The following is a 19,976-nucleotide window of genomic DNA, read 5'->3' on the forward strand; positions in this document are numbered from 1 at the left end:
TAGAGTTACTCTAATGAGCTCCCCCTCCAAGACGGTGACAGGTAGTGGCTGGGACAACCAGCAATTTATTTCCACATATTCATATTACAATTCAGTTTTGGCCACTGTAATAATAACTCTTTATTCTCTGCTCACTACAGCAGAGAATAAACTGTATGGAATTATACATATATATATATATATATATATATATATATATATATATATATATATATATATATATATATATATATATGTTAATAGGAAGACACAATCTGTAGCTACAGAGGATTCTGTCAAACACCAAGTGCTTCCATAGAGATATACTGTATTCTAGGTTCTCATCACAATGTTTGCTACTTGAATAACAGTGTGTTAAAAAAGTGTATTTCTTAATATTTATATCTCTGTATCAATGAATCCATAAATGTTTATCTAAAAAACCTGAGGATTGAAAAGTAACTTCTGTAGAAAAATACGATCTCTCCACCTCTACCCTCAACTGGCCAGATGTCATTGTAATTTAGTAATAAGTGAACCGACGAAATGACCAACCTCTGTGTTGTAAATGACATCCTTTCAAAGCTTCAAGATTCAGTTTGTAAGTTGAAATGGTTCAGAGATTGAAACAATGTGGTTTGTGTTACCAAGGCAACTGTGCATTGCACCAGAGGGGCACATCCCTGGCTAAACAGTGGCCACAGAATGTTCTTCAAGTAAATAATACTGAAACTGATAAACTGGTTCATATATGAGATGTTCATGTTGGATGTCACACATACACATAAACAAAATCAATTGTTCCACATTGTACTGCTGTGAGTGTATTAACCACATTCACTATTGCAATATTTGTTTATCAATCTAATATATTGTTATAAATCCTAATTTCAGTATAGCCTACTGCCAGTCAAACATTGTATTATTATTAACAGGTGTCATTAGTATTCATATCAAATGTATCTTAATTTAACAGTGCCAGCATATAAATTAGGGCTCCAATAAATATTGTATTTTAGCAGTTGTTTTCGTAATTTATTTTCATAAAAAATATTTTGTTTTTACAGGATATAGATTTCACACAATTGCTGACAAAGTTTAATATGCTCTTCGACCCATCACAATCTAATAACCAGATACATGAAACGTTGTGGAGATTTTTTGTGTGTCCACATAGAATAATAACAACAAACAGAGCACCACCAATTCCCTTGAGCATTTTATTGCTCGGTTCATGAGGTATGAGTAAATTAAAATTCTGTCTCTGTATAGCTGAAGGTTCTAGAGCACCAACAGTAGGTACAGTAGCCTCTGCCACCATAGATAGAATGGGGACCTAGAGGAATAGCGACTGGATGTGGCTGAAAGCATGAAGGTATCCTCAACAACAAATTCAAATCTTCTTCCAATGCCCCTAAAACTACATTATGTATTGCACATCCTGGAGGAGAATGGACAGAGAGCTTCCATGAAGAGAGGATAAGAGGAACTATGTGAAATGATGGTTGCTCGTTCCTGTTCAATGTACCTGTACAGTATGCTGGTCACCCAAACTATTTACAAATGGACACAGTGAACATTGACTAACATCAGCCAGAAAACAGCTGTCAAAAGGCACAAAGAATATTTAAACTACATATCAAAAGAGTGGCAGAAAACTAAATAGAGTCAACGTGTAGTTTTCTAACAAGAGACAGAGGTATTGGCTTGATTCTGGCTCAGGGTGTGAAGTAAAGGATCCGATAAGGTTTTCTATAGCTTCTGAGACACTGAGTCACGAAACAGGTCCTCTTCCTCTTCCTCCGCCAGCCAGCCTCCTCTCCTGTCTGAGCTGGGCCATGCTGGGGGAGCTGGGAGGGAGCCAGGGACCAGGGAGCAGCCGGGGCCCCCCAGTCGGGGCCAGGGACAGGCCCGACACACTGGCAGCAGACACGCTGCCATCAGAGAGGCTATCTCCGGACTCCGACTCGGCGCTCTCCAGCTGTGTGGACGTGAGGAATGAGAAGTGGTCTCTTTGTAGCCTAGGACTCAACACAGGACCAGGAGAGACCAGACCAGGCTGGGGCCTTTCCTCCCACTCGCTCGTCTCGTCTTCCTCTCTCCTCAGTCGATCCCTGTCCATTTCTCTCTCCTCTCCCCTTTCACCATCCAGATCACTCTCTCTCATCATTTCATACTCCCATACCCTCTCTCTTCTCGTCTCCCATTCACTCTGTTCCTCATTCAAATCCTCCTCACTTTCCTCCCAGTCTAGTTTGGGTTTGGGCAGTCTTTGGTAAGGGATGGGTAAAATGGCATCAGGTTGTTCTTTTTCCATGACCTCCTCCACCTCATCCTCCTCATCCTCTCTTTTCTTTTCTGGCTCAATCTTACCAACTCTGTCTTCACTTTTGCTTTTCCTTTTCCTGTCTGTCTTTCTGCTCTCCTTCCTCCCTCTCTCCTCCTCCTCCTCCTCATCTGCTTCCTGTTCTGTGTCCTTCTTGCGGAGGTTTCGGAGGGCCTCTCTGGGTAAACTCTGAGAGCGTACTTTGTCCCTCGTCCTCTCGGCCCTCTGTCCTCTGCCAACATTCTCCTCCTCTGACTCGGAGGTTGGGCTCTCTCTACTTGACTCCGCCTCTCTCCCTGAATCCCGCCGCCCCCCCCTCCTCCTTGAGCCCCCCTCTCTCCTCTTCCCTTGCCCCTGTGAAGACCGCCCTCTTCTCTTGGTCTTGGCTTGGTGGCTCCTTCTGTGGGTGGGGCCTACTGCAGCCAGACCCTGCTCCTGGGGGGGCTGTGGGCGGGGAGGGGAGGTGACTCTGCGCTCACGGCCTGGACACACACACAGCACCCCACCAAGCATCCAAACAAACACATACACAAACGCACAAACACACACAGACATAAGGACAGGTAAGAAAAAAAACACACAGATTGAGCAGGTATGTAAGAGGGAGAAAGGGCTCTGGCAGGGTATATTATATAACCAGACCATTAAATACTGTACAGAAGTCCATCTGAGAGACCATCAGAGTGAGGCCAGGTTGTGTAAGAACTGCTCCTCCCCTACATCAACCCCCCATCATGAACAAAAACAAAATGCTGCTCATAAACAACATGCCTTTAATGTTCATTTTCCTCTCTCAAATAAAACATCAAAACTTCACTGAAAGAACTGACTGGGACTGAGGCTATCACAGTCAGAACACAGTCAGAACCTTCATCAGTCAGGGTCAACATCACCAACCAAAACATTTGTGAATGATCATGATTTCAAAATGGGGGTGCCAACAAACAGCGACACAAAAGGTATTTTCAACGAGTCAAGACGACACACAGTTGGTAGTGATAGAGGAGAGGGATGTAGGGGGACAAGAAAAATGGAAAACTAACAGGAACAATTACCAACCGCGTATTCTCTGTCCGGCCGATGACATAGAAGCAAGGCTCCCCTAGCTTGGAGTTGGTCATACACAAAGACAGACTGGAGAGCTCCACTGGGAGAGAAAGAGATGAAAGGGATAGAGGGAATAAGAGAAGCAAGTAGAGGAAGAGAAGCATGAAAAAGAGAGATTAAAAGAAGAACAGAAGCTGGTTATGAGGAAGTAGAACAAAGATCCCAACCCAGAAGAAGAAGGGAAAGAAGGATTAACCCCAACAGACCCAAGTTTCAGTAACCACACCAGCAGAGGAAGAAGAGTTTTGCATAGATACCCTTCTAAGTGATATGTGGAAAAGTTGAAAGAGTTTGGAGACTGTGTGGTAGCATATCCTGTCTTCCACACAGCAGGAGGAGGAGTGGCTTTCTGGAGGTGCTTACCGTAGTCAGGGACGTAACCGTTGCCCTTCTTGAGGACCAGGTGGATGCGGTGCCCCCCCCTGCGTATCTGCTCCACCGCCTGGCTGTGGGTCATCCCCACTGTACTGTCCCCATTGATCTCCACCAGCTGGTCACTCACCTGCAGGACATAACACAGGACTCAGCATGGATAGCATGCACATCCATACATGGACACACAGAAACACACACACACACACACCTGTATTTTATGGCTCCGTGAGGCAGGTCCTCCCTCCATCAGTCCCAGCACATACAGGCCCATGTTGTACTCACTTCCCCCTCTTAGACTGAATCCAAATCCTGTTGGGCCACGGTCCAGGTCAACGCTGTAATACCTAGAGTCATGCTAGGACAAACACACAAGGCTCTTAATGGATGGAACAATGCAAGACATAGAGCCACTATCTGAGAAATACAAAGACTAGATGAGTCAAGTTAAGGTGAAGCAGTTAGAGGCAAAGGCTTAAATGTGCACATGAATTCGGTCCATTATTTGTTTTGTGTGAGAGAGAGGCAGAGAGGTACAGTAACAAAGGACGTCATGGTTCATTGAAAGTTCGCTGAGCCTACACTGACATTGCTACTCGGACACAGATAGTGGGCTGCCTCCATGCTTACCTTGGGCCGAGACCTATGACCTTTCCTGATTCTGTGATTAGGGTCGTAGTCTGTGGACTCTGATAGGCTAGAGGAGTCTGGGGGAGAGAATTGGATGAGGTTAAATTGTGGATGGGAAAACAGGAGATAGTTGAAAATCCTTTTGAATTTAACTGAGCTTGATTATAGCATGTGTATTTGTGTGTGTGTGTGTGTGTGTGTGTGTGTGTAAGAGAGAGAGAGTGTGCTAGGCTCTGTGTTTACAGGTGCTGGGCCGGGGGACGATGGTGAGGCGCAGAGTGTTTCCAGCTCGCCGCAGGATGTGGGCAAGCTCCCGGTGGGGCAGGTTAAGCACCGACCGTCCCTCCACTGCCTCTAACCGGTCACCAGGGCGGATTTGACCACTCCGGGCAGCCGGGCTGCCTCGACGCACCGTCACAAACCGGTGAGGGAGGAGTGAAGTGGCTGGAGAGAGAGAGGGTGGGAGAGTTAGGGTGCTGAAGGAACACTTCCACGATTTTACCAAATTTAGCTGAGGAGGATGTGAAAATGTTTTCTCGGGAGAAAACTATTTGAGCTCATCTTAAGAGACCAGAGGCCCATTTGCCCTCTATACAACTTCTCCTCTGATGAAAAAGTCTTTAGAGAGTGACTAATGAGTAAGGTCAAAAGTAAGGCGCATACAAGAATGCCAACTCTAGATTTAAATCGTAAAGATATGAGCCAAATTCTAAAACAAGACTTGGCTGAGATTTGACAGTGGTTATATTATAAATCATTGCACTAAATATCCTCTCTTTACCCCCCCCACTCCATGCCTCCTAAAATACTCTCCTTTTCTCCTTCATCCGACCATCAATCAAGCCCTCTCTCTGTCTGCTGACACACCATGCAGGGAGCAGTTTTTTCTGCTCATTGATTCAGCAGTGTTTTCAAGTACAGCCTGTCTTCTAACACAGGGTCGCTCAACCTCATTTCCTCCAAGGTCCGGAAGGTAGAGAGCTGTGAGGATTCACACCAGCAGTGAGGCTGCAGAAGGGTTCACTCTCCAGCTCTCTACACAGACATTCTCTCAGTCCATATCTCTTCCACAGAAAATCCCCATCAGCAACTCTTTTTCAAAGGCAAAGCCTTCATAAGACTACAATTAGTGTTCTCTCTCTCTCTCTCTCTCTCTCTCTCTCTCTCTCTCTCTCTCTCTCTCTCTCTCTCTCTCTCTCTCTCTCTCTCTCTCTCTCTCTCTCTCACTCACACCCATACATAAACTAACCACACACACACACACACACATCCAGACACTCTGCATTCGTTCACTCTTTGATGTTTGTGCTTGCTTCAACATTTTCTTATGTGAGAAGAGCAGAGTCCACTTATTTCCATCCTTTACCCTCAACGTCCAAAACGTCAGTCACACATCAGTCACACTGACTCAAGCCAAAATGCCTTGACGAACTGAGAGTGCAATCCAGGTGATGCATGATGTGACGCATCATATGTGTGTGTTACTATGTGTTTGTGTGTGTTAGTGCACACTGGAGCAAACTGACCCTTGATTACAAGAGATGGAACACAGCTAGTCCGAATATGTTATGCGACGGTGAGTTAAGGTTAGGGTTTGGTTATGTAATCTCAGTTTGTTCTTTGATTCTGTCCGTTTAAACCAATCAGATCTTGTCCTTGATGCTAAATTAACTCCAGCACTAACCAGAAATCTTCAAAATTCCTTCACATTCATCCCCCTCCATCTGGCTTCTCTCTTCCCTCCCTTCCTTCATCCCTTCATCCTTATTCTGGCCAAAAGTTGACACCCCAGTGTCAGCCCTTCCATAGTGACAGCTGGTGAGTCCATGTTGCCTACATTATTATATAACAACATAAACATCCCGGCACCAGTCCTCCATCAGGAGGGCTCACAATCTCAAATATCCTCCTGTAACCAGCAGGAGGCAGGTAAACATTGCCTTTACACACTTCAAATTCCTGTTGACAGTCAACGTGACATTAATTAGGGCCTATGAATCTTCCATGAGTGTTCCGGTGATGATGACATCCAGATGAACATCTAGTCAGTAATCAGGCCCTGACTCCTGGCCAGAGGACACATCTCCAGGTCTGGGCAGAATCTGGGTGACCCAGGCCCAAACTGCAATCAGGTCAGATCAAAGCAGAGGCACTTTCACATAGTCTTATCATACATCAAACATCAGTAGTTCAAGACTGATACATCAACGTGCCAATGTGCAAACAGGCACAGAAATAACCCGCTTACATACTGCACACACAAATTCGCTAAATATAAATGGACTTCATGATATACAGTGTATTTCCTTTGGCTTTCCTTGTTCTGCTGCCCAGAATAATCCCACTGCGGTTATGCCCAGCAGCCAGCCAGCCAGCCAGCCAGCCAGCCGTGCTGCACTGATCACCTCTCAGTGGTGAAAACAGCCCCCCTCCCCTCCATCGTAAAAGCCCTCTGCAGCTGAGACGCAGAGACCCCCTCCAGCCTGCCGGCAGAGCCTGCAGATAGGGAGAACACCCCATCCTACCCTCAGCAGAGGGGAGAGCGCGGCAGACTCCCTACCTTACTAGGGGTTACTCATTTGCAGTCACGTCACATTCCCCACGGGACAGCTGCCAGCTTGTTACAGCCAACACAACAGCAACTAATTGAACCGCTGCGTTCCGCTGCTCAGGCTATCGCAACTGACAGCATCATTACACCTGCCATGGAAATGACTACCACTACCAATTCTAAAGCACCTGCAAAGCTCTGCTGTCACAGGCGTTCTCCCACCGCCCCTGCTCCACTCCTGCAGTGTCTGCACCTGTTTGGGAGACCAACCGTTATCTCCTACTCTCTCTCTCTCTCTCGCTATCATACCACTTGTAGGATCACAAACGCATCTGACCATTCTTATAGCACCCCAGAGTACCAGTTTGAAGTCTGGTGGTCAAACAAAACACTTGAAGACGAAATGTCCATCTACGACCCTGCTACAGATGTTATATATTAGTCATCATACACACAATAGTCCTCTCCTCAGCGCAACCAAATGATAATAAAGTCAGCACATGCCCCTACAGAACAGCAGCAAGGCTCACTCTTTCATAGAACAAATCACAAACGACTACACATAATCATAACAGTCCATTAAATGGCAACAAAAGCCCACAATTACGTTTGGAGTCCTTCACAGTTTTCAAAGCAGACTGTAGTCTTTCCAACATGGCTCTTTGAATATCATGCAAAAAGGTCAAACTGTATATTCCAGCAGGACAGCCTGAAGATGCGGAGGTCCAAAAGGATCAATAGATGAAAACCAAGAAGTCAAGCAGATCACTGTTGTTTCTCTGCTGGGGAAATGTTCAGTATAGCGTCTCACTAAAGCATTTTAAATAGAGGAGGGGTGAGAGAGAACAGATGAGAGAGAGAAAGCGAGAGCGAGAGAGCAAGGAGAGAAACAAATAGAGAGAAAGAGAGAGAAAAATAAAGAAAGAGAGAAAGATAGAAAACGAGAGAGTGGATGGTGGTGGATAGAGAGAGAGAGATGCAGGGAGACAGAGGGTGTGAGGGAGAGAGAGAGTATTTTAATCTTTAGTGAAACCAGACTAAATCTTTTTACTGCAGAGTAAAGGGGAGAGAGAGGGGTGGGAGCTTTAGGGAGAAAGAGAGAGAGAGACAGAGAGAGAGGGGGGGGGGCAAAGAAACATAGATGGAGAGATACAGAGAGGGAGATAGGAGAGCGTAAAAAGAGAGTGTTGAGGAGAGTGAAGAGTGGTGGAGCTGTCAGAGGGGTGAGCTGCAGGGAGGAATGAGGACACTGAGACAGAGGGAGTCTGTACTGCAGAGATGGGGAGAGAGAGGGAGAGAGAGAGAGAGAGAGAGAGAGAGGGAGAGAGAGAGAGAGAGAGGGAGAGAGAGGGAGAGAGAGGGAGAGAGACAGACAGAGAGAGAGGGAGAGAGAGAGAGAGAGAGTGAGAGAGGGAGAGAGAGGGAGAGAGAGGGAGAGAGAGGGAGAGGGAGAGAGAGAGAGAGGGAGAGAGAGGGAGAGAGAGGGAGAGAGAGAGAGAGGGAGAGAGAGGGAGAGAGAGAGAGGGAGAGGGAGAGAGGGAGAGAGAGGGAGAGAGAGGGAGAGAGAGAGAGAGAGAGAGAGAGAGAGAGAGAGAGAGAGAGAGAGAGAGAGAGAGAGAGAGACAGAGAGAGAGAGAAAGAGACAAAGAAAGAAAGAGCGAGAAAGAGAGAGAGTGAGAAAAAGTGAGTTAGAGGAGGAGACCTACAACCTTAATCTTACCATGACAATATAAATGCATGTAAGCTCAGTCCATGAAGCAAATTGAATTGCATGAGGATTGAACAGAGGGAAGCCAATCCCCAGAGAGCCTGGGAAGGGGGGGGGCGGGCTGTGTGAGAGAAGACTAGGTCATTTATCAAACGGATGCTCAATACACTTAAGCCTAATGCGTGATCAGGTGTTTTTCTATTCCCTGCACAGGTAGGACATAAACTAGCTGTATGGGGTCTGGCTATTGCAGCACATGCAGAGAGGTGTCATGACTGTATTGAGAGTGGGCAGGTTATCATCCAGAGGTTACAGTGTGTGGGAGCAGGGGCTGACAGGGTGATTTAGAACGAGAACAGAAACATATAAAACCGATGCAGCTTAGCTTTAATGTCCCAGAGCTAGCAGCCCTTCACGGATAATCTGCCTATTGATTTCATCGATCTCCAATAAGGGTGGCGAAGACACGCATGTACTCACAACTCTGACACACATCAATCAAGCGCACCCACACACCCCATTACAGATGTTTGCACCACAAAACACAGAACATCCACGCCCAAAAGCAGGGACTGATGTTCTCACCTTCTGGAAGAGTCCAGAACAAAATCCCGGGGGGAGACAATATTACATCTTTATGATCCAATGGGGGTATCAAAAAACGTTAAAACAAATTGATGTGCTGTAGAAACATTAGGAGGCCTTACCCTTTCTAAAGACATGGTATGTCATAGTCCCGTAAATATGCCAAAAAGCCTTTGGTAGTGAAGTTATGGAAACAGGGCAGCCCTTAAAATGGGTCACTTTCTATGCTGTCATCCTCCCTGTACAAGTCTGCTGAATCTGTAAATGTGTAGTGTAGGTAACCCATAAAACAGTGATCACCATGTTGAATACACAAACAATGGGAAAGAGGGGCGTCTGTCTCACTTTAACAAGCTCCATGACTCTTCATGGATATACTGCGGTATCGGTATTATTGCCCGAGCATGGCAGAACACAATGCATCACGATGAATGTGTTGTGTGATATGTGACTTTCTTCATTCTCACCCTTGCCGTTCTCCACATCCTGTGAAGCGATGACAAATCCAAAGCCCTCTCCCGCTTTCCTCTTCAACTCCACCTCAAACCCCTTGGGCAGGCGCGCCCGTCCCACTCCCTCCTGTCCTGACGCAGCGGGCGCTGCCCCTCTCTCTACCTCATCCTCCAGACCCACACTCTGCCAGTCTCTGGGCTCCATGGTGAGGGTGACGGGCACAGACTCCAGGAAGCTGGTGCTCTGGACCAGAGAGGAGTGCCCCCGTCCAGGGGCGTGGCCGGGGGCATGGGGAGGTGGGGTTGCAGAGGAGGCAGAGGTGACGGAGGTGCGTGACAGTGGCTGGGTGCGTGCTGGTGGGGAAGGGTTGTCGGAGGCTGCAGGGGGGGGAGGGGGACGGAGGAGAGGTGGGGGCAGTCTTCTTATGGAGTTGGGGGAGATGGAAGGATGGTAGGTGCCTAGAAGAAAGAGAAAATACAAGGTTTGTAGAGGGCCTTATCAACGATGCAAAAACGCAAACAAACTGTGTTTGTCTAACAGCAATCCTCCTCTTACCCCCTCTGTAAACCAATAAGACCACCTCTCCTACTTTGGTGTGTTCCTGAAGGACCTTTTGAACCTGGGACGAGAACAAAGGAATATAAATATTGAGCAGTTATTTTTGCAGACTTTACACAACATGTCTGTCTTTCTCTCTACTCTTTTCACATGCAGTACCTGTGCAAAGCTGAGACTCTGGATGTCAGCTCCATTGATTTTGACAATGACGTCTCCGGGCTGTAGGGAGGAGCATTGCCTCCTGTCCCACACCCTCTTGACCACAGCCAGCTGGCCGCCTTGGCCCCCCGCGGTCACACCAAAGCCCAGCCCCCTGCCCCCCTCATTCTGGGCTAAGGCAACGGGCACCAACTCCCCTCCACCCCCACCCCCTCCCCCACTACCCAAACTCATTGCTCCCGGAGATGACATGCTGCTGGGGCTGGCACTGCCACTGGTGTTGCCATGGTAGCCATTGAAGGAGTTTTGTGGGCTGTCAGGGGTGGGAGGGGGTCTGAGGAGGGAGGTCTGGGGTCTGATGAGGCGAGAGTAAGCCCCCCTAGGCCCCCTGGGTGAGGAGGAGGGTCTCTGGGGGGACTGGGGGACGGGCAGCCGTGACACGGGGAGGGTGCAGGTGGACAGGTCACTCTCAGAGGACTTGCAGTTACCGTAACGCTGGGCACGATGGGGCGCTGACAGGGTATTGTTGTTATGGTTGCGAATCATTGATGCCCTACAGACAGAGAAGGGACAGGTATGACATTCTGCCTGTGATTTCATGATCTAGAAAATAGATTGAAATACTATCAACCGTGTTACCTGTGTGAGCCCAGGGCCGAGACCACTTCACTGTCACTCTGGCAACCCAGGGAATTGTCGAGGGACTGCAGCCTGGGAAAGCCCCTCAGGGAGTGGGGTGGGCGGGAGGGCGCAGTGGAGGGTGTCAAGCTGGCACTGGAGCGCCTGGAGGAGGGAGCGGGCAGTCGGGGGGCTAGGAGGGGGGCATTTCCATTGGCATCCAAGCCCGACCCCACTCCTAAACCCATGTAGCCCCCTTGGTAGACCCCGTTGAGGTTAAGGTGCTGAGCAGAGGTGTAGGGGGACGGCGCGGGGAGGAGAGCAGGCAGGCGCTGGTGCAGAGGCTGGGGCTGTGTGGTTGTCGGGGGCAGCAGGGGGTCCCTGCTGTCCGGTAGCCTTGGAGGGGGCTGCTTGGGACAGCCGTCAGGGTTATACAGCATGGGGTAGCCCCTCCTCACCACCACGTCCACATTGTGGCCCACAGGCACCAACTGGAGCATCTCCACCACCTCTTTATGAGACACGCCCAGCACACACGTGTCGCTGATGTAGACCAGGATGTCAGCTGTGAGGACAGAGAGAGGGAGTTCTGATGCAAACGCACAAATCATATGGGTAAACCTGATGCACTTTGTAAATATAGTACCAAAGGCATTTCTGTAATCTACTTCGCCAGAAACATCTCTTGAGCACAGTAATCCTCTACTTGGAAGTCATTGCTGGGAAGAGGTTACAGGGCAATGGGGTTCATAAGTCATACACTATTTGTGTATTTCAATTGGAGCGTGCGTGTGGGTGTTTTCTAATCCAGGCACCTAATCCCTCACTAACCCAGCCTATTATCTGATAGAAAGTGAGAGCCTCTCTGAGGAGAGCCTGTGATGGCTGTCACCCTGGGCATGTGTGGGTGTTGTGAGTGCGCGCCTGCCTGTTCTTGTTTATGTGTGTCTGTGTGTGTGTGTGTGTGTGTGTGTGTATGCATGTGGACGTGTGTTGCTTTATGTGATGATAGCTAGATTATGGCAACATGTCCATTAGGATTAGTGACCGATCGAGATATATGCTCAGTACTAAACTAAACAATCCCTCCATTTTAATCCAAGTGGGAAGAGAGAGAGAGAGCGAGAGCAATAGAGCAAGAGAGAGAAGGAGATTGATAGTTGTAAGTAGATTGTAAAGCAAACTGTCGTCACATAATATCAATGCAAACAGAGTATCACATCTGTAGAGACAACACTGTTCTTATAAAACAAGAAGAGACGGTTTATTTTCCAAGCTGTTTGAAGACGTCACACTGACCCCAGATATGGAAAAAATCAAGGGTATAGGCTGTAAACAAAGTCCATCTGGAAATGCTAGTCACTGTGTACCAGCCAATAGCACATGGTTTAGCTGGTATGGGTAAACTTTCCATGGAACTATTTGTCAATAGAACATTATTAATCAAGTATTCTGTCTGTCACCATCTCTGGATGCTGACCAATAACTGTGTGTGAAACTCAAAAAATTCAAAGTAATTCATGATAACAGTATGCTCCAATCCATCTGTACATTTCTCTGCAGTTCTATTGAATACTGCACATCGAAAATAATTTGCAAGCTAGGAACCACCAGAATAATGAGCATTTTTTGTTTCAAACTTTCTTACAGTTTACTCTTTAAGGCTTTGCAACAAACGATTTTCAATCCATCATGAGATTCCAGTGAGCAGTGTGTGGATGCTCCTGCTCCTGGCCAGCTGTCCTACCTGTGTTGAGTGCAGATGGCCCCCCTGGAGTGACGCTGTAAACCTGGAGGAACTCCCTGGGTCTGCTGCCCCCTACGATGTTGAAGCCGAAGCCCCTGGAGCCCTTGGAGAGCCGCGTGTGGACAGAGAAGCCCCTGAGCTCTGACGGCTGCTCTGTAAACCCTGCCACTGACCAACACACACAGCCACGGGGAGAGAGACACAGACACAGACAGAGAGAGAGAGAAGCTGAGGAGGACAGGCTTAGCACAAGAAGAGATTCAGTTTAGCTGTGTGCAATTCCGCTTCTCAGAATATAAATGTGACCGTGAAGCGTCTACCAGAGTGCGAGGCAGTGAGTTGGTGGGTTACATGAGTAGAGATGTGTTGGGGTTTTAGGAACAAGAGACACACACGAAACAACGCACCAATCACCAGATGGCACTTAGTCCTAAACATTTGGAAATAAATAGAACTGATGCAGCCTAAGTGTTTTTCCTGTCATAATGGCCCATGAAGGAGGCTCAGCTTGCCTTTCACAAGGCAACCCCTCCTGTTATTGAGTTGCATTTCCCCCTGTTGGCCATAATAGTGTACTGCAACTCAGTTTGGCCAGCCTATTCCATGGCATTACAACAGATGGAGCTGCTTTCACTTGAGGTAATCAGCTATATGTACATATATCAGAAATCACATTACGCTGTACTTATTTTATCTGTATGTATCGCATGACAAAATGATGAATGAAAGTTGTCAGTCACATGCCCAACACATGCAATCTGCCAGGCTAGTCAAAACAGGTGGAACCCTGCCAGTTGTTCTGGCCAAAATCAAAACACATCTGAATTCAACAAAAAGCTTATTGGATTTAATTGAATTCTATTAACAGGTCAACTAGCCAGGTCTGTGGTTCCTAGCTTAACTTATGTGGCTACAGACATGCTTCATTAAGCTCTGTCGCATTTGAACTCTTCAACAGCGTTTCTATAATTATGCAGAGAGACATAGACACTGAGAAAGACCCAGAGAGAGAGTGAAAGGGAGAGGAGAGTGATGCAGAGAGGGGGAGAGACAGAGATAGACTCAGAGAGAGAGAGAGAGAGAGAGAGAGAGAGAGAGAGAGATAGAGAGAAAGACAGAGAGAGAGAGAGAGAGAGAGAGAGGGGAGAGATGCAGAGAGGGGGAGAGACAGAGAGACAGACAGAGAGAGAGAGAGAGAGAGAGATGCAGAGAGGGGGAGAGACAGGAAAAGCGAATGGCAGCTCACATTCGTTTGTGTCCACAGACTCTCTCCTCTGGGCTCGAGGATCCTGCCAGCTGGTGGTCTTTGAGTGGTGACTGAAAGAGAGAGAGCACATCCTCATCAAAATCACAATAGCAACGATCACGTCAATGCATTGGAAATAGACAGAGGGCTTCTTTTTACAAAACGTCTTGAATAGCAATCAAGCACTTTAGTGGTCAGGCTCACTCTACGTAGTAAGGCTCTCCTGTTTCACTGAAGGCCACTTCCCAGTTCTCGGACATCACCGCCTGCAACCTGCTGCTGCTGCTGCTGCCCCCGTTCTCCATGGCACAACCATCCCCCCCACTGGAGCCCCTGGGGGAGGACAGGGGGGCAGGAGGCGCACCCCTGATGCCCGCAGAGCCCCCTGAAACAGGGGAAGAGAGGGAAAGAGACCAATCATGTCTGGTGAATGGAGTCATAATCTGAGGATGGGTTATTGGAAAAGGTTGCTGAAAAATAAATCTATGTATCGTGTCATATCATGCTTAACAGTTATGAGTGCTGACTAATCTGAGTTTGGGAACTAGCCTGGAATGTCCTCTAAATCTGAAAGAAAACTGCTTTGTAATTTGAAAATATAGAAATAGATTGATCTCTGACCTTAACCAACAGGGGGCAGATCCTACTCTGTCCTGCCCAGTCCAAGTGAGGCTGAGGCATGCATCCTGCACTGACAGCTGGGTGAAAATAAGCATCTTTTCCATGACTGCCCTTGTTTCTGTCCTCTATATTGTTGGTTCTCTCTCCGAGAAGAGGAGGAGGAGGGAGAGGTTGTGCTCCACTGCACATGCAGTGTTGCACAGTCCAACTCCCCCCTGCCCAGACTCACAGATGACTCAGCAAAGGTCAGGATCATGGACAGCTCACTGCCACGAGCCTCTATGTTTACCCTCCCTGCCTCAGCCTTCCCTGGCCCTGCCCTGCCCTCCCTCCCTCCCTCTCTCCATGCCCTCTCTGTGTCTCTGCCTGCCTCCCTGCCTGGCTCTCTCTCTGCTTGCATCTGGGCAGCAGGCTGACCCCTCCCTGGAGGAAATCAGTAAATCGATGAGGCCACAGTCACACTAAATCTGGAGCATACTAATCATGCTAATGATTGATTCATTGGGGTATCAAAGTCTGAAGATACAGACTGAGGGACTATGGAGTCTCCAGATCCTGGCCAGCACGACCACTACTGGAAGATGAGTTAATCAGTCAAACCTTTTGGATCTAAAAAACGAAAAGGGTATTGCTATAGTCTCCGTTCCTCCTACAGTCTAACTACGTGACTGAGTTGGACCAGTACAATCCTATCACTCCTGGTCTACAAATTGCCTCTGCCAAATGCACTATGAACGTGGTATAAACTTGGTCACCCATGTGGTCTTACGCAGCAGTCTGTCTGAGGGACACCTGCCTGCCAGGCCGCAGTCCTCCTCGCTGTCGTCCCCCTCGTCTGCAGCCTTCTCCAGGTTGCTGAGGGACTTGCTGCGCGTGCGGAACTTCCTGAGCAGATTGCGGTGCTCCTGGTAGGTGATGGGGGGGCTCTCTGGGCCGATGTGCACCGGCCGGGGGGTGCCGTAGTAGTTCCCTGAGAGACCACCAGACATCGGGAGGGGTGGGGGGGTTGGAACAAATCAAAATCCACGTGTACCTTTTGCATTTCCAATATACTGTATTCACTTCCTTTTTTTGTACAGCAACATTGCGTGGCAGCAATACCAAACAGAAGAGCTGCTCAGAAAATGTGGGACTGAATCTAGTCTAGAGGGCAGGGATCGAAACAGAACCCATGGCACATGGCAAGCATATTTCCACCAGGCGTCTCTGTTTAAAACAAACACATCAGCAGACCGTGTAGATTATCTCTCACCATGGGGATCTGCAAAGTCCATTCTTTTTTTACTCAAGTCTATCCATCTGTTCTGGTAGCAAAACAAATCCCTTCCCTCTCTCCCTGCTGCCGTGGAGACCAGTGCTGGGTGAAACATTAGGCTGCTGATCCTCACCAAGGTTACAGTAGCAGGCACCATCCTGGTCCTGTTCTGAAGCTCTGCCCCTGGTCCCCCTGATTGCTTTGCAGTAGCAGGACGTCCATCAATGTCACACGCAAGGCAAGGTGAAGATGACATTTATTGCGCCCGTTAAATTCTTATGAATTATGGATGCAAATCTGCAGTAGTCTTTTAATCAGGGCAAGAGATCCAACCCTCAGCTGGGGGGCGGAGTCTGGGGTGAGAGGGGAGCCTATCCTACACCTGATGTCATTAACATGCAGAAATGCTTAGTAAAGCCTCCTGGGAGATGGTGTTTCTACGCTGTAGTTTGAGTCTCAGTGCCATATCCTCAAGCTAGCCGGAGGCGGATACATGAACTTTATTTAACGTTATTGTTGTTCAGGATAATTAGTTGCCATGTTGCACCATTAGTTGTTCAACCACTTTGTAGACCTTGGAAAGAGCACATACAATGGATGGTGTCTCTTCAGGGTTGAGACTGTGTTTCACAGTACCGGTCAGTGGACTTGAAAGCTCAGGTGGATGATATGACAGGAAGCTCTCCTCACCTTTGAACTTGCCGCTCTCCAGCAGAGCTCCTGACTCCTCCAGGGCAAAGAACTCCTCGATGGACACAAAGTTGTAGTCCACCCCAGAGATCTCCCCGTCCCTTGGCGGTCTGGTTGTGCCTGAAGGGGGAGGGCGGGGTGGGGGTGAGGTGAGGTGAGGTAGGGTGCCAACAGAGAATAACACATTACCGTACATCTGTGGACCAGATCCCGTTCCCTTCAGTCTACACTGAGACAGTGACTTCTCCAGAGTTTAGAAACAAAGGTGTCTGGTAAGATCGTATGATAGAACACATAGCAAAGGGCCATGATAGACAAAACAATCTTGACCTTGAATTTTACAAATTCTTTTACAAACAAAGGTCATATCTCCTTCCCTGTGGACCACATATCATGGCTGAGAGGGAACCATGGAGGGAAGTCATGCCCAGTTACTCTATAAAACCTATGATTAATGGACTGCTCTCTCAAGAGCAAAACACCCAGCCACAATGGCATCCACACACACACACACACACACACACACACACACAGTTTCCCCCTCTGAAACACACAGACCTAGACAGACTACAAATCCCCCGGCCCCTTCTCTCCTCTAAGTCTGTTCATACGCCTCAATCAGTGGGAGACGAGCAGACTCTATCTGTAATTGAACAAGTGATAGCAAATCATCCGATAGCCTCTGACGGCAGTGTAATTCTTCGTCAGTCCTCAGGCCACTCTCTCTAATGATGATTCTGAGGGAGGCAGGGCCTCATTACCCATGCTGCCTCCTCACAGATATATATATGACATGTCAGCAGGTGACAGGCTGGATTATTGACATCTTTCTCCCTGCTGCTCCCCGCAGGCACAACAAACACACGCACGGCAGGCTGCCACTGGGAGAGCAGAGATAGTGGCAGGGGTAATTACACAGGGCTCCTTATCAACACGAAGGGAGAGCTGCCAGTCAAGATGGCTGTGTGGATAGACAGACATGATCCCTACAGTAGGGAGAATGGCCTGGCGACACTGAGGGCCACAGCCATTTCGTAAGATCCACTGCTTTGTGTCTGATCTCTGAGTCATTCAAAACACAATGAGACAACTCCATCCTTCAGCGGTCACAGTCCCCTTGACATTGAGTCATCTCACGCAGAGACATGTCCACAGACTCACACACTGATGATGGGGATTTTAGAAACATAGTTCATGATGTTCTGTTCTCCACGGACACAGAGCAGTAAACTGATGACGTGTTCTATCTATGTGAACGGTATGTGGATGTGTGGTGGAATGTTCCACAGCCTTTAGATATAAGTCTCCTCATCCTCTGGCACAGACATAAACACATCAGCTTTTCATTTAATTATGTTTCTGAATAATTTATGAATGCCTTTGCCTAATTCTTTTAGGTATTTCAATTTTTCATGTCTTGTCATCGTGTGAGAGCTTTTATAAACTGGGTTTCTTGCCAACATTAGCAGAGTACATTGTCTGTTTAAAGACATAAGGGGATTTCAGGTTTATCCCAACTCTCCCATGACAGATGCATTCATTATTACCAACTTCAGTGTATTAGGATCCCAACACACAATTCATAATCTCCGACAAAGAAAACAAAAAGTAGTTTTGTAAATTACTGTAAATAAATATCACTGGTCAACATATTACATTTCAAACCCAACGTTGGTGAAAGATCTTTGATGTAGTTCATGTCCATCCGTCAAGTCAACATAAATTTATTGTTACTTTGTAAACACAAACTGATCTGAGACTAATGCAGGCCTGCATAGCGATGCATTGGTACTGTCCAAGCATTAAGACTGGGTTATATTCATGTAGATTTCCCCCTGCTGTTGTCCCTAAGACCTTAATAAGATTGGTTACGGTACATTCAGTGGTTCTACATTTGTAAAACAAATATCAAATTCTAGTCAAGAGCTCTCTAAGTAGTGTATCAGAGGAACGTACAGTAGGTCCTGAAGAGGGCCACACTGAGCCACTGTTGAACTCCTCAGCTTCAAGTTCCTGATTTATCCATCATGGCTGCTTCCTCCCGGCAAAACAACAAAACAAAACAAAAAAGCAAAATAGTCTTCACCTTTTTGGGGGATAAATGGATTTCTTTTTCATTGATGACCGCACTTTTGTCTAGCTTGCTAGCACATTCACAATGTGGTGCTGAATTAGGATGTAATGGATTCCACGTATTGTCGGGATAAAGAGTTAGTCTGCTAGTAAAGAGAGCGGCAGGAAAGCTGCAGCATCTCACTGAGCCATCTGACTGAGACATCTCCAGCAGATCAGAGGATTATGCAGCCGGGGGCAGAGCTTGCCTCGCTGTCACTCCAACTTAGAGGAATTCACTGAGCAACAGGAAGTTGTGTCATGACGACAGGGTTTCGCAGCACTAGTAGGGAACAGGCTCGTGCAGACATGGCGGAGGATCACCTAATCTGCCGGCACACAGCTTATTTATAGTGCCGATGCAGGAACCTCTGGCAGGCTAAAGATCACAATGCTCTGTGGCGCTGTGCCATCAGCCCTCCAATCTAATTACCAAATGGATGGATGAAAGTATTACTGCACACTGGGGAAATATACCCACTATCAGCAACTAATAGAGGATGTGAGTGTCAGTGTGTGAGAGTGCAAGCACGTATGTGTGTGCCTGGTTGAGTGGCAGTGTTTATGGTGCGTCACAACGGAGACCAAATGTTTTCCATCCTGGCCTCATCTTGGAGTAGTGACCTGTGTCAGGAGGGTGGGGTTGGGGTAGGTGAGGTGGCATGGTGGCAGACTGCTCTAAATGACCTACTTCCTGATGAGATTAACACCACACTGCCACTGTCTAGACTGGGTCTGGGCTGGCTCAGACTAGACCATGCCAGATACTCCATGACAGCAGAATAATACAGCCATGGTGCATGGTGCCCCCTGCCCTGATACACACACACACAATCCTCTTGTGGCCAAATAATGCCCTCCGACAGAGGGTTATGATAGCATATCATATTATAAACAGATAAATGATTGATTTTTGGACAACACAAGTTGACAACCCTTTTTAACAGGGGGTTATAGCCAGTAAACAAAAAAAAAAGGGAAGTTAAGAAAGTGAATTTAAACTGGCATTCAAACAGTTGCCATGGAAATGCTAATGAATACTCTTCGAGGTGCTTTCTCTCACCTCAACCTGCACTGGGTGACAAAGCTGAGGCAAATGATGTGAGATTTTTGTTAAGTCAACACATATACCAACTGAATATACTAACACACAGAGGTGTCAGGGTGAGCTTCCAGGGCTCTGCTGGAGCAGCAATCAACACCAGAGTACTCTCCTGGAGGCAGGCGCATCTCTCCTCCAAGATCATGAACAAAGTCCA

The 19,976-nt window shown here is 47.6% G+C and overlaps 1 protein-coding gene across 1 annotated transcript in view; it reads right to left on the reverse strand.

Annotated features, from left to right (window-relative positions):
- Positions 1-981: 981 nt before the first annotated feature.
- Positions 982-19,976, reverse strand: part of magixb (MAGI family member, X-linked b) — a 28,663-nt gene continuing 9,668 nt past the window's right edge. Inside the window, exons 4-17 of the mRNA XM_084680606.1 lie at positions 16,606-16,725; positions 15,430-15,630; positions 14,244-14,424; positions 14,040-14,110; positions 12,794-12,955; positions 11,068-11,611; positions 10,429-10,981; positions 10,267-10,330; positions 9,726-10,169; positions 4,658-4,858; positions 4,415-4,491; positions 3,996-4,142; positions 3,776-3,914; positions 982-2,787 (exon numbers count right to left, since the gene is read on the reverse strand). Coding sequence (XP_084536732.1) covers positions 1,754-2,787; positions 3,776-3,914; positions 3,996-4,142; positions 4,415-4,491; positions 4,658-4,858; positions 9,726-10,169; positions 10,267-10,330; positions 10,429-10,981; positions 11,068-11,611; positions 12,794-12,955; positions 14,040-14,110; positions 14,244-14,424; positions 15,430-15,630; positions 16,606-16,725 — 3,938 coding nt within the window. The 3' untranslated portion in view covers positions 982-1,753. The remainder of the gene's footprint in view (positions 2,788-3,775; positions 3,915-3,995; positions 4,143-4,414; positions 4,492-4,657; positions 4,859-9,725; positions 10,170-10,266; positions 10,331-10,428; positions 10,982-11,067; positions 11,612-12,793; positions 12,956-14,039; positions 14,111-14,243; positions 14,425-15,429; positions 15,631-16,605; positions 16,726-19,976) is intronic.

Source organism: Hypomesus nipponensis, chromosome 18, assembly GCF_054491055.1.
Source record: "Hypomesus nipponensis isolate SF chromosome 18, ASM5449105v1, whole genome shotgun sequence".
In the NCBI taxonomy this organism is placed as follows: domain Eukaryota; kingdom Metazoa; phylum Chordata; class Actinopteri; order Osmeriformes; family Osmeridae; genus Hypomesus; species Hypomesus nipponensis.